The 15,322-nt window shown below is 45.1% G+C and overlaps 1 protein-coding gene across 1 annotated transcript in view; it reads left to right on the forward strand.

Moving 5' to 3' along the window:
• LOC139369011 (plexin-B3-like) overlaps positions 1 to 15,019 on the forward strand; it is a 279,425-nt gene extending 264,406 nt beyond the window's left edge. Inside the window, exons 31-37 of the mRNA XM_071108578.1 lie at positions 3,374 to 3,528; positions 5,849 to 6,009; positions 6,313 to 6,460; positions 6,717 to 6,781; positions 10,633 to 10,708; positions 12,471 to 12,545; positions 14,728 to 15,019. Of these exons, the coding sequence (XP_070964679.1) occupies positions 3,374 to 3,528; positions 5,849 to 6,009; positions 6,313 to 6,460; positions 6,717 to 6,781; positions 10,633 to 10,708; positions 12,471 to 12,545; positions 14,728 to 14,832 (785 nt within the window). The 3' untranslated portion in view covers positions 14,833 to 15,019. The remainder of the gene's footprint in view (positions 1 to 3,373; positions 3,529 to 5,848; positions 6,010 to 6,312; positions 6,461 to 6,716; positions 6,782 to 10,632; positions 10,709 to 12,470; positions 12,546 to 14,727) is intronic.
• The last annotated feature ends 303 nt before the right edge of the window (positions 15,020 to 15,322 follow it).

Raw genomic sequence — 15,322 nt, forward strand, 5'->3', positions numbered from 1 at the left:
GTTATACTACTATAGAACCTGTTATACTACTATAGAACCTGTTATACTACTATAGAACCTGTTATACTACTATATAACATGTTATACTACTATAGAACCTGTTATACTACTATAGAACCTGTTATACTATAGAACCTGTTATACTATAGAACCTGTTATACTAGAACCTGTTATACTATAGAACCTGTTATACTACTAGAGAACCTGTTATACCACTATAGAACATGTTATACTACTATAGAACCTGTTATACTACTATAGAACCTGTTATACTATAGAACCTGTTATACTAGAACCTGTTATACTACTATAGAACCTGTTATACTACTATAGAACCTGTTATACTATAGAACCTGTTATACTACTATAGAACCTGTTATACCACTATAGAACCTGTTATACTACTATAGAACCTGTTATACTACTATAGAACCTGTTATACTACTATAGAACATGTTATACTACTATAGAACCTGTTATACTATAGATCCTGTTATACTACTATAGAACCTGTTATACTATAGAACCTGTTATACTACTATAGAACCTGTTATACTACTATAGAACCTGTTATACTACTATAGAACCTGTTATACTCCTATATATACCATGTTATACTACTATAGAACCTGTTATACTACTATAGAACCTGTTATACTACTATAGAACCTGTTATACTATAGAACCTGTTATACTATAGAACCTGTTATACTAGAACCTGTTATACTATAGAACCTGTTATACTACTATAGAACCTGTTATACCACTATAGAACCTGTTATACTACTATAGAACCTGTTATACTACTATAGAACCTGTTATACTATAGAACCTGTTATACTACTATAGAACATGTTATACTACTATAGAACCTGTTATACTATAGATCCTGTTATACTACTATAGATCCTGTTATACTACTATAGAACCTGTTATACTACTATAGAACCAGTTATACTACTATTGAACCTGTTATACTATAGAACCTGTTATACTACTATAGAACCTGTTATACTATAGAACCTGTTATACTACTATAGAACCTGTTATACTACTATAGAACCTGTTATACTACTATAGAACCTGTTATACTACTATAGAACCTGTTATACTACTATAGAACCTGTTATACTACTATATAACATGTTATACTACTATAGAACCTGTTATACTACTATAGAACCTGTTATACTACTATAGAACCTGTTATACTATAGAACCTGTTATACTATAGAACCTGTTATACTAGAACCTGTTATACTAGAACCTGTTATACTTTAGAACCTGTTATACTACTATAGAACCTGTTATACCACTATAGAACCTGTTATACTACTATAGAACCTGTTATACTACTATAGAACCTGTTATACTATAGAACCTGTTATACTACTATAGAACATGTTATACTACTATAGAACCTGTTATACTATAGAACCTGTTATACTATAGATCCTGTTATACTACTATAGATCCTGTTATACTACTATAGAACCTGTTATACTACTATAGAACCTGTTATACTACTATAGAACCTGTTATACTATAGAACCTGTTATACTACTATAGAACCTGTTATACTACTATAGAACCTGTTATACTACTATAGAACCTGTTATACTACTATAGAACCTGTTATACTACTATAGAACCTGTTATACTGCTATAGAACCTGTTATACTACTATAGAACCCGTTATACTATAGAACCCGTTATACTACCGTAGCACCCGTTATACTACCGTAGCACCTGTTATACTACCGTAAAACCCGTTATACTACCGTATAGCCTGTTATACTACCGTAGAACCCGTTATACTACCGTATAGCCCGTTATACTACCGTAGAACCCGTTATACCTCCGTAGAACCCGTTACACTACCGCAGAACCCGTTACACTACCGCAGAACCCGTTACACTACCGCAGAACCCGTTATACTACCGCAGAACCCGTTACACTACCGCAGAACCGTTATACTACCGTAGAATCCGTTATACTACCGTAGAACCCGTTATACTACCGTAAAACCCGTTATACTACCGTAAAACCCGTTATACTACTGTAAAACCCGTTATACTACCGTATAGCCTGTTATACTACCGTAGAACCCGTTATACTACCGTATAGCCCGTTATACTACCGTAGCACCTGTAATACTACCGTAGAACCCGTTATACTACCGTAAAACCCGTTATACTACCGTAAAACCCGTTATACTACCGTAAAACCCGTTATACTACCGTATAGCCTGTTATACTACCGTAGAACCCGTTATACTACCGTATAGCCCGTTATACTACCGTAGAACCCGTTATACTACCGCAGAACCCGTTATACTTCCGTATAGCCCGTTATACTACCGTAGAACCCGTTATACTACCGTATAGCCCGTTATACTACCGTAGATCCCGTTATACTACCGTAGAACCCGTTACACTACCGCAGAACCCGTTACACTACCGCAGAACCCGTTATACTACTGTAGAACCCGTTATGCTATCGTACGTCATTACTGCAGCGATTTGATAGTGACCTTCAGTGTTATGATCTGTTTTGGTAGCTGAGTAATGGAAGGCGGAACCAGACGGATATCTGTTAAACTAATTCCATCTTCATGGATGCTTCCAAAGTGTCACCCTGTCTGTGTTTAATGTCAACAGTAGGATACTACTATAATGAATATGGTGTGCCTCCCTCTATAGTGGTACCCTGTTACCCTGTGTCTCCCTCTATAGTGGTACCCTGTCTGTGTTTAATGTCAACAGTAGGATACTACTATAATGAATATGGTGTGCCTCCCTCTATAGTGGTACCCTGTCTGTGATTAATGTCAACAGTAGGATACTACTATAATGAATATGGTGTGCCTCCCTCTATAGTGGTACCCTGTTCCCCTGTGTCTCCCTCTATAGTGGTATCCAGTTACCCTGTGTCTCCCTCTATCTATAGTGGTACCCTGTTACCCTGTGTCTCCATCTATAGTGGTACCCTGTTACCCTGTGTCTCCCTCTATCTATAGTGGTACCCTGTTACCCTGTGTTTCCCTCTATAGTGGGACCCTGTTAGCCTGTGTCTCCCTCTATAGTGGTACCCTGTTACCCTGTGTCTCCCTCTATAGTGGTACCCTGTTCCCCTGTGTCTCCCTCTATAGTGGTACCCTGTTCCCCTGTGTCTCCCTCTATAGTGGTACCCTGTTCCCCTGTGTCTCCCTCTATAGTGGTACCCTGTTCCCCTGTGTCTCCCTCTATAGTGGTACCCTGTTCCCCTGTGTCTCCCTCTATAGTGGTACCCTGTTCCCCTCGGTAGTATTTTCAGATTTGCCCTGTGTGTCCCTGTATGGAACTGTAAGTGTGTCCCTCTGTGTTCCCCGTAGAGATGCCCATGTTGGAGGGGGAGGAGGGGCTGAGGCTGTGGCACCTGGTGAAGTCCAACGAGGAACCAGAGATCCCCAAACACAGCAGCATGAGAGAGAGGGAGAGGGCCAAGGCCATACCAGAGATATACCTGACACGACTACTATCTATGAAGGTAGGTACACACACACACACACACACACACACACACACACACACAGGGAACGGGTTCAGGCTATACCAGAGTGCATATCATAAGTATTCACCTTTCAGCAGGACAATAACCTAAAATACAAGACCAAATCTACATTGGAGTTTCTTACCAAGAAGGCGATGAACGTTCCTGAGTGGCCGAGTTACAGTTTTGACTTAAATCGGCTTCAAGATCTTTGGCAACACTTGAAAATGCCTGTCTAGCAATGATCAACAACCAATTTGACAGAGCTTGAAGAATACACAACTAAATCATGTGCAAATATTGTACAATCCAGGTGTGTAAAGCTCTTAGAGACCCAGAAAGACTCCCAGCTGTAATCACTCTTAGAGACTGACCCAGAAAGACTCCCAGCTGTAATCACTCTTAGAGACTGACCCAGAAAGACTCCCAGCTGTAATCACTCTTAGAGACTGACCCAGAAAGACTCACAGCTGTAAGGTGATTCTAACATGTATTGACTCATAGGGGGTTTGAATACTTATGTAAATAAGATACAATACAAATAACAAAAATTTATATTTCTATTCAATCCATTTTGAATTCAGCCAGTAACACAACAAAATGTGGAATAAGTCAAGGGGTAGGAATACTGACATGAGACCCATCCATGCATCCGATGTTTTAAGTTATTGTCTTGCTGAAAGGTGAATTCATCTCCCAGTGCCTGGTGGAAAGCAGACTGAACCAGCTTTCCTCTAGGATTTTGCCTGTGCTTAGCTCCATTCTGTTTCTTTTTTTTTATCCTGAAAAACTCTCCAGTCCTTAACGATGACAAGCATACCCATAGCAGGATGCAGCCACCACTATGCTTGAAAATATGAAGAGTGATATTCAGTAATGTGTTGTATTGGATTTGACACAAACATAACGCTTTGCCACATTTTTTGCAGTATTACTTTAGTGCCTGATTGCAAACAGGATGCATCCTTTTCACTCTGTCATTTAGGTTAGAATTGTGGATTAACTACAATGTTGTTGATCCATCCTCAGTGATCTCCTATCACAGCATTTAAACTCACCATTGGCCTCATGGTGAAATCCCTGAGTGGTTTCCTTCCTCTCCGGCAGCTGAGTTAGGAAAGACGCCTGTATCTTTGTAGTGACTGGGTGTATTGATTCACCATCCAAAGTGTAAATAATCAAAAGGATTGGACCCTTTTTTTTCAATTTCCACCTAAAATGACCCAAATCTAACTGCCTGCCTTGATACCATTTGAAAGGAAACACTTTGAAGTTTGTGGACATGTGAAATGTAATGTCCTAATGTAGGGAGGAGGGGGGAGAGTGGGCCCTACTGTCGGGGGGAGAGTGGGCCCTACTGTCGGGGGGAGGCGGGGAGCGGGCCCTACTGTCGGGGGGAGGCGGGGAGCGGGCCCTACTGTCGGGGGGAGGCGGGGAGCGGGCCCTACTGTCGGGGGGAGGCGGGGAGCGGGCCCTACTGTCGGTTGGAGGCGGGGAGCGGGCCTACTGTCGGGGGGAGGCGGGGAACGGGCCCTAATTTCAGGAGGGGGGGGGCGGGCCCTAATTTCAGGAGGGTTGGAGCGGGCCCTAATTTCAGGAGGGGGGGGGGGGCGGGCCCTAATGTCGGGAGGAGGGGGGAGCGGGCCCTAATGGCGGGAGTAGGGGGGGGGGGGGGGTTGGCCCTAATGTCGGGAGGAGGGGGGGGGGTGGGCCCTAATGTCGGGAGGAGGGGGGGGGGGGTGGGCCCTAATGTCGGGAGGAGGGGGGGGGGAGTGGGCCCTAATGTCGGGAGGAGGGGGGGGGGGGGGAGTGGGCCCTAATGTCGGGAGGGGGGGGGGGGAGTGGGCCCTAATTTCGGGAGGAGGGGGGGAGCGGGCCCCAATGTCGGAAGGAGTGGGCCCTACTGTCGAGCGGGCCCTACTGTCGGGGGGAGGAGGGGAGCGGGCCCTATTGTCGGGGGGGAGGAGGGGAGCGGGCTCTACTGTCGGGTGGAGGAGGGGAGCGAGCCCTACTGTCGGGGGGGAGGAGGGGAGCGGGCCCTACTGTCGGGGGGGAGGAGGGGAGCGGGCCCTACTGTCGGGGGGGAGGAGGGGAGCGGGCCCTACTGTCGGGGGGGAGGAGGGGAGCGGGCCCTACTGTCGAGCGGAGGAGGGGAGCGGGCCCTACTGTCGGGCGGAGGAGGGGAGCGGGCCCTACTGTCTGGGGGGAGGAGGGGAGCGGGCCCTACTGTCGGGGGGGAGGAGGGGAGCGGGCCCTGCAGATGGTATGGTATACACCTAGCTGTGTGTGTAGAGGATGTTGTCCCTCTCCTCTCTAGGGGACGCTGCAGAAGTTTGTAGACGATGTGTTCGTAGCCATCCTCAACACCAAGCGCCCTCCTCCCATCGCTGTGCGCTTCTTCTTCGACTTCCTGGATGACATGGCGGAGAAACACGGCATCGACGACCCCGAGACCGTGCACATCTGGAAGACCAACAGGTCAGTTTGTCATTGGTCTCCTGGTTACTGGTTTGTCCTTCTATACATTTTTAAATACAATTCAGTGAAATTAAACTCTTCCCGCCTTCTTCTATATTAAAAGTTCACTGCAGAGAGAAATTAGACTTTCGATGGTTGAAAGATTGACTGCGATCGGTGACAGAGCAGATTGATCACCTCGCGTACTAAATAACAACTCACTGTGTCGGTGATCAACGACAGAACAAATGTGATATTGTTTTGTTTGGTATATTTTCTGTAAGATGTCCTTTCAGTAACAATAGTCTTTGCGTTCCCTCCCAGCCTGCCTCTGAGGTTCTGGGTGAACATCTTGAAGAATCCTCAGTTTGTGTTTGACGTTCAGGTGACGGATAGCGTGGACGCCGTCCTCTCGGTCATCGCTCAGACGTTCATCGACTCCTGCACCACCTCCGAACACAAAGTCGGACGGGTCAGAAACGCTTCCAAGTTTCAACATCTTGATTGTGTGATATTTTATTGATGGTATTTTCACACTACAGTAGGGAGAAATCAGTCATTGACATTATCAATGATAACGATTCAGATTCTGAGCTCTTGTCGTTCCTCATCAGGTCCAGACAACTTTATAGCCTGCGAGAACAGGTTAAGGAAAAGGAGTCTTGTATCTATATTTTCTAATCCATATTAACACGTGTAGTGATGACGGTGGTTTTGTTGACCTGTAGGACTCTCCGGTGAACAAGCTGCTCTACGCCAGAGAGATCCCCAGATACAAGCAGCTGGTTGAGAGGTGAGACAGACTATCGTGCTCGGGAGTCCTGACAGATTTCAGTTGTGTTGATGGCTGTGAAGCAGGAAGTCACCCCGCTATGTAATGTAGATGTTCTACAGCTGGGTCAACCTTTACTCTGTGACTGATCCAAACTAATTAAGGTCAGACTGTAGACTGGAATCACCCTCCTCTCTGTGGACTTGCTGTGCAGGGATGATCCCAACTGTTTGTCTCCAAATACTGTTCCAGGTATTACAGTGTGTTATGTGGGTGTTGTTCCAGGTATTACAGTGTTCTGTGGGTATTGTTCCAGGTATTACAGTGTTCTGTTGGTATTGTTCCAGGTATTACAGTGTTCTGTGGGTATTGTTCCAGGTATTACAGTGTTCTGTTGGTATTGTTCCAGGTATTACAGTGTTCTGTGGGTATTGTTCCAGGTATTACAGTGTGTTCTGTTGGTATTGTTCCAGGTATTACAGTGTGTTCTGTGGGTATTGTTCCAGGTATTACAGTGTTCTGTGGGTATTGTTCAAGGTATTACAGTGTGTTCTGTGGGTGTTGTTCCAGGTATTAGTGTTCTGTGGGTATTGTTCCAGGTATTACAGTGTTTTCTGTGGGTATTGTTCCAGGTATTACAGTGGGTATTGTTCCAGGTATTATAGTGTGTTATGTGGGTATTGTTCCGTGTATTACAGTGTTCTGTGGGTATTGTTCCAGGTATTACAGTGTTCTGTGGGTATTGTTCCAGGTATTACAGTGTGTTCTGTGGGTGTTGTTCCAGGTATTACAGTGTGTTCTGTGGGTATTGTTCCAGGTATTACAGTGTTCTGTGGGTATTGTTCCAGGTATTACAGTGTGTTCTGTGGGTATTGTTCCAGGTATTACAGTGTGTTCTGTGGGTATTGTTCCAGGTATTACAGTGTGTTCTGTGGGTATTGTTCCAGGTATTACAGTGTGTTCTGTGGGTATTGTTCCAGGTACTACAGTGTGTTCTGTGGGTATTGTTCCAGGTATTACAGTGTGTTCTGTGGGTGTTGTTCCAGGTATTACAGTGTGTTCTGTGGGTATTGTTCCAGGTATTACAGTGTGTTCTGTGGGTATTGTTCCAGGTATTACAGTGTGTTCTGTGGGTATTGTTGCAGGTATTACAGTGGGTGTTGTTCCAGGTATTACAGTGTGTTCTGTGGGTATTGTTCCAGGTATTACAGTGTTCTGTGGGTATTGTTCCAGGTATTACTTTGGGTGTTGTTCCAGGTATTACAGTGTGTTCTGTGGGTATTGTTCCAGGTATTACAGTGTTCTGTGGGTATTGTTCCAGGTATTACAGTGTGTTCTGTTGGTATTGTTCCAGGTATTACAGTGTGTTCTGTGGGTATTGTTCCAGGTATTACTTTGGGTGTTGTTCCAGGTATTACAGTGTGTTCTGTGGGTATTGTTCCAGGTATTACAGTGTATTCTGTGGGTATTTTCCAGCTATTACAGTGTGTTCTGTGGGTATTGTTGCAGGTATTACAGTGGGTGTTGTTCCAGGTATTACAGTGTTCTGTGGGTATTGTTCCAGGTATTACAGTGTGTTATGTGGGTATTGTTCCAGGTATTACAGTGTGTTCTGTGGATATTGTGCCAGGTATTACAGTGTGTTCTGTGGGTATTGTTCCAGGTATTATGGTTCTGTGGGTATTGTTCCAGGTATTAGTGTTCTGTGGGTGTTGTTCCAGGTATTACAGTGTGTTCTGTGGGTATTGTTCCAGGTATTACTTTGGGTGTTGTTCCAGGTATTAGAGTTTGTTCTGTGGGTATTGTTCCAGGTATTACAGTTTGTTCTGTGGGTATTGTTCCAGGTATTACAGTGTTCTGTGTGTATTGTTCCAGGTATTACAGTGTGTTCTGTAGGCATTGTTCCAGGTATTACAGTGTTCTGTGGGTATTGTTCCAGGTATTACAGTGTGCTGTGGGTATTGTTGCAGGTATTAAAGTGTTATGTGGGTATTGTTCCAGGTATTACAGTGTGTTCTGTGGGTATTGTTCCAGGTATTACAGTATTCTGTGGGTATTGTTCTAGGTATTACAGTGTGTTCTGTGGGTATTGTTCCAGGTATTACAGTGGGTGTTGTTCCAGGTATTACAGTGCTCTGTGGGTGTGGTTCCAGGTATTAAAGTGGGTGTTGTTCCAGGTATTACAGTGCGTTCTGTGGGTATTGTTCCAGGTATTAGTGTGTTCTGTGGGTATTGTTCCAGGTATTACAGTGGGTGTTTTCTATGGGTATTGTTCCAGGTATTACAGTGTTCTGTGGGTATTGTTCCAGGTATTACTTTGGGTGTTGTTCCAGGTATTACAGTGTGTTCTGTGGGTATTGTTCCAGGTATTACAGTGTTCTGTGGGTATTGTTCCAGGTATTACAGTGTGTTCTGTTGGTATTGTTCCAGGTATTACAGTGTGTTCTGTGGGTATTGTTCCAGGTATTACTTTGGGTGTTGTTCCAGGTATTACAGTGTGTTCTGTGGGTATTGTTCCAGGTATTACAGTGTATTCTGTGGGTATTTTCCAGCTATTACAGTTTGTTCTGTGGGTATTGTTGCAGGTATTACAGTGGGTGTTGTTCCAGGTATTACAGTGTTCTGTGGGTATTGTTCCAGGTATTACAGTGTGTTATGTGGGTATTGTTCCAGGTATTACAGTGTGTTCTGTGGATATTGTGCCAGGTATTACAGTGTGTTCTGTGGGTATTGTTCCAGGTATTATGGTACTGTGGGTATTGTTCCAGGTATTAGTGTTCTGTGGGTGTTGTTCCAGGTATTACAGTGTGTTCTGTGGGTATTGTTCCAGGTATTACTTTGGGTGTTGTTCCAGGTATTAGAGTTTGTTCTGTGGGTATTGTTCCAGGTATTACAGTTTGTTCTGTGGGTATTGTTCCAGGTATTACAGTGTTCTGTGTGTATTGTTCCAGGTATTACAGTGTGTTCTGTAGGCATTGTTCCAGGTATTACAGTGTTCTGTGGGTATTGTTCCAGGTATTACAGTGTGCTGTTGGTATTGTTGCAGGTATTAAAGTGTTATGTGGGTATTGTTCCAGGTATTACAGTGTGTTCTGTGGGTATTGTTCCAGGTATTACAGTATTCTGTGGGTATTGTTCTAGGTATTACAGTGTGTTCTGTGGGTATTGTTCCAGGTATTACAGTGGGTGTTGTTCCAGGTATTACAGTGCTCTGTGGGTGTGGTTCCAGGTATTAAAGTGGGTGTTGTTCCAGGTATTACAGTGCGTTCTGTGGGTATTGTTCCAGGTATTAGTGTGTTCTGTGGGTATTGTTCCAGGTATTACAGTGGGTGTTTTCTATGGGTATTGTTCCAGGTATTACAGTGTTCTGTGGGTATTGTTCCAGGTATTACAGTGTGTTCTGTGTGTATTGTTCTAGGTATTACAGTGTTCTGTGGGTATTGTTCCAGGTATTACAGTGTGTTCTGTGGGTATTGTTCCAGGTATTACAGTATTCTGTGGGTATTGTTCTAGGTATTACAGTGTGTTCTGTGGGTATTGTTCCAGGTATTACAGTGGGTGTTGTTCCAGGTATTAGTGTTCTGTGGGTGTTGTTCCAGGTACTACAGTGTGTTCTGTGGGTGTTGTTCCAGGTATTACAGTGTGTTCTGTGGGTGTTGTTCCAGGTATTACAGTGTTCTGTGGGTATTTTTCCAAGTATTACAGTGGGTATTGTTCCAGGTATTACAGTGTTCTGTGGGTATTGTTCCAGGTATTACAGTGTGTTCTGTGGGTATTGTTCCAGGTATTACAGTGTGTTCTGTGGGTATTGTTCCAGGTATTACTGTGGGTATTGTTCCAGGTATTACAGTGTTCTGTGGGTATTGTTCCAGGTACTACAGTGACATCCACAGTGCAGCGTCTGGCTGTTACCAAGAAATGAACTCTACTCTTACAGAGTTGTCTGGGGTAAGTGAGGTTTTAAACCCTACTTTAGTCTGCTCTCCCGTCTCCCGTCTCCCGTCTCCCCTCCCCTCCCCTCTATTCTGCTCTCCTCTCCCGTCTCCCCTCCCCTCCCCTCCCCTCTATTCTGCTCTCCTCTCCCCTCTATTCTATTCTCCTCTCCCCTCCCCTCTATTCTTTTCTCCTCTCCCCTCCCCTCCTCTCCCCTCTATTCTTTTCTCCTCTCCCCTCCCCTCCTCTCCCCTCTATTCTCCTATCCTCTCTATTCTGCTCTTCTCTCCCCTCCCCTCTACTCTCCCCTCCCCTCCCCTCTACTCTCCCCTCCCCTCTACTCTCCCCTCTCCCCTCTACTCTCCCCTCTCCCCTTCCCTCTCCTCTCCCCTCCCCTCTACTCTCCCCTCCCCTCTACTCTACCCTCCCCTCTACTCTCCCCTCCCCTCTACTCTACCCTCTCCTCTCCCCTACTCTACCCTCTCCTCTCCCCTTCCCTCTACCCTCCCCTCTACTCTCCCCTCCCCTCCCCTCTACTCTCCCCTCCCCTCCCCTCTACTCTCCCCTCCCCTCTCCCCTCCCCTCTACTCTCTTCTCCCCTCTACTCTCCCCTCCTCCCCTCCCCTCCCCTCTCCTCTCCTCTCCTCTCTATTCTGCTCTCCTCTCCCCTCTACTCTCCTCTCCCCTCCCCTCTACTCTCCTCTCCCCTCTATTCTGCTCTCCTCTCCTCTCCCCTCTACTCTCCTCTCCTCTCTATTCTGCTCTCCCCTCCCCTCGCCTCTCCTCTCCTCTCCCCTCCTCTCTATTCTGCTCTCCTCTCCTCTCTATTCTGCTCTCCTCTCCTCTCTATTCTGCTCTCCTCTCCTCTCTATTCTGCTCTCCTCTCCTCTCTATTCTGCTCTCCTCTCCCCTCTATTCTCCTCTCCTCTCCCCTCTATTCTCCTCTCCCCTCTATTCTGCTCTCCTCTCCCCTCTATTCTCCTCTCATCTCCCCTCTATTCTGCTCTCCTCTCTATTCTGCTCTCCTCTCTATTCTGCTCTCCTCTATTCTCCTCCTCTCCTCTCCTCTCTATTCTCCTCTCCCCTCTATTCTGCTCTCCTCTCTATTCTCCTCTCCCTTCCTCTCCTCTCTATTCTCCTCTCCTCTCTATTCTCCTCTCTCCTCCTCTCCTCTCTATTCTGCTCTCCTCTCCCCTCCTCTCCCCTCCCCTCTATTCTGCTCTCCTCTCCCCTCCTCTCCTCTCTATTCTGCTCTCCTCTCCCCTCCTCTCCACTCCCCTCCTCTCCTCTCTATTTTGCTCTCCTCTCCTCCTCTATTCTGCTCTCCTCTCCTCCTCTATTCTGCTCTCCTCTCCTCTCTATTCTGCTCTCCTCTCCCCTCTATTCTCCTCTCCCCTCTATTCTCCTCTCCCCTCTATTCTCCTCTCTTCTCCTCTCCCCTCCCCTCCCCTCCCCTCCCCTCCTCTCCTCTCCTCTCCTCTCCTCTCCTCTCCTCTCCCCTCCTCTCTTCTCTATTCTCCTCTCTTCTCCCCTCCCCTCCCCTCCTCTCTTCTCTATTCTCCTCTCTTCTCCTCTCCCCTCCCCTCCCCTCCCCTCCTCTCCTCTACTTCACTTTACTCTCCTCTCTGCTCTACATTTAAAACATGAATCCTTTAATAATCTACTATAGTGTTACATCATTATAAAGTTAAATATACCCTGATGTGGTTGTAATTGCCTGTGCAGTAGCGCTATATAACCAGTAGGTTGCAGTAACATGTGTGTCTTTCTATTTCAGAGTTTTGCCTCAGAGATGAACAGTCTGGTGGCTCTGCACGAGCTGTACAAGTACATCAACAAGTACTATGACCAGGTACACATACAGCGCCTTCGCAAAGTATTCAGACCACTTGACTTTTTCAACATTTTGTTACGTTCCAGCCTTATTCTAAAATGGATTAAACAATAAAAATCCTCATCAATCTACACACAATACCCCACAATGACATCACAATACCCCACAATGACATCACAATACCCCACAATGACATCACAATACCCCACAATGACATCACAATACCCCACAATGACATCACAATACCCCACAATGACATCACAATACCCCATAATGACATCACAATACCCCACAATGACATCACGATACCCCACAATGACATCACGATACCCCACAATGACATCACGATACCCCACAATGACATCACGATACCCCACAATGACATCACGATACCCCACAATGACATCACGATACCCCACAATGACATCACGATACCCCACAATGACATCACGATACCCCACAATGACATCACGATACCCCACAATGACATCACGATACCCCACAATGACATCACAATACCCCACAATGACATCACAATACCCCACAATGACATCACGATACCCCACAATGACATCACGATACCCCACAATGACATCACGATACCCCACAATGACATCACAATACCCCACAATGACATCACAATACCCCACAATGACATCACAATACCCCACAATGACAAAGCAAACATTTTTTTTTGTTTTTTTGCAAATGTATTAAAAAAAATACCTTATTTAAATAAGTATTCAGACCCTTTGCTGTGAGACTCAAAATTGAGCTGATTGAGCAGGTGCATCCTGTTTCCATTGATCATCCTTGAGATGTTTCTACAACTTGATTGGAGTCCACCTGTGGTAAAGTCAATTGATTGGACATGATTTGGAAAGACACACAGCCCGCTGTCACGACTCTCCAACCATGAGAAACAAGATTCTCTGTTCTGATGAAACCAAGATTGAACTGTTTGACCTAAATACCAGGTCATCGTGTCTCTACTATAATCTACTGTACTATCTGATAGTGAATGTTGTCTGTCTGTAGGTCATCGTGTCTCTACTGTAATCTACTGTACTATTTGATAGTGAATGCTGTCTGTCTGTAGGTCATCGTGTCTCTACTGTAATCTACTGTACTATCTGATAGTGAATGATGTCTGTCTGTAGGTCATCGTGTCTCTACTGTAATCTACTGTACTATCTGATAGTGAATGTTGTCTGTCTGTAGGTCATCGTGTCTCTACTGTAATCTACTGTACTATCTGATAGTGAATGTTGTCTGTCTGTAGGTCATCGTGTCTCTACTGTAATCTACTGTACTATTTGATAGTGAATGCTGTCTGTCTGTAGGTCATCGTGTCTCTACTGTAATCTACTGTACTATCTGATAGTGAATGCTGTCTGTCTGTAGGTCATCGTGTCTCTACTGTACTATCTGATAGTGAATGCTGTCTGTCTGTAGGTCATCGTGTCTCTACTGTACTATCTGATAGTGAATGTTGTCTGTCTGTAGGTCATCGTGTCTCTACTGTAATCTACTGTACTATCTGATAGTGAATGCTGTCTGTCTGTAGGTCATTGTGTCTCTACTGTACTATCTGATAGTGAATGCTGTCTGTCTGTAGGTCATTGTGTCTCTACTGTAATCTACTGTACTATCTGAGAGTGAATGCTGTCTGTCTGTAGGTCATTGTATCTACTGTAATCTACTGTACTATCTGATAGTGACTGCTGTCTGTCTGTAGGTCATCGTGTCTACTGTAATCTACTGTACTATCTGATAGTAACTGCTGTCTGTCTGTAGGTCATCGTGTCTACTGTAATATCTGATAGTGAATGCTGTCTGTCTGTAGGTCATCGTGTCTACTGTAATCTACTGTACTATCTGATAGTGAATGTTGTCTGTCTGTAGGTCATCGTGTCTCTACTGTAATCTACTGTACTATCTGATAGTGAATGTTGTCTGTCTGTAGGTCATCGTGTCTCTACTGTAATCTACTGTACTATCTGATAGTGACTGCTGTCTGTCTGTAGGTCATCGTGTCTCTACTGTAATCTACTGTACTATCTGATAGTGAATGTTGTCTGTCTGTACGTCATCGTGTCTCTACTGTACTATCTGATAGTGAATGCTGTCTGTCTGTAGGTCATCGTGTCTCTACTGTAATCTACTGTACTATCTGATAGTGAATGCTGTCTGTCTGTAGGTCATCGTGTCTCTGGAGGACGACGCAGCTGGACAGAAGATGCAGCTGGCCTATCGTCTACAGCAGGTCGCCGCCCTGGTGGAGAACAAGGTCACTGACCTTTAACCCCTGATCTCTGATCTGTGGCCTAGAGCAGGTCGCCTCCCTGGTGGAGAACAAGGTTGCTGACCTTTAACCCTTGATCTCTGACTCCTGACCTGTGGCCGACAGCCCTGAGGGAGAATAAGGTCACTGACCTCTAACCCCTGACCTGTGGCCTAGAGCAGGTCACCGCCCTGAGGGAGAATAAGGTCACTGACTTCTAACTAGGGACGGAATGTGAAAAGGGCCCTGTCAGTCAAAACCCACAGCGCCTGATGTTATGTATAGCATGTTACCGTACAGACACTGCGTTCCAATTCAGGGCGTTTATCAGTATCCAAATCTGCCATTTCAAGCCGTATACAGGAACGAGGATGATGGGTTAAAGCTATACCAAATAATACATCGTACAACAGGCTCATCTGTAAAACAGACCTTGGTCTCAGTAGGACTTCCTGATCTAATAAACAGACCTTGGTCTCAGTAGGACTTCCTGATCTAATAAACAGACCTT

The sequence above is a fragment of the Oncorhynchus clarkii genome, chromosome 16 (assembly GCF_045791955.1).
Source record: "Oncorhynchus clarkii lewisi isolate Uvic-CL-2024 chromosome 16, UVic_Ocla_1.0, whole genome shotgun sequence".
Classification (NCBI taxonomy): domain Eukaryota; kingdom Metazoa; phylum Chordata; class Actinopteri; order Salmoniformes; family Salmonidae; genus Oncorhynchus; species Oncorhynchus clarkii.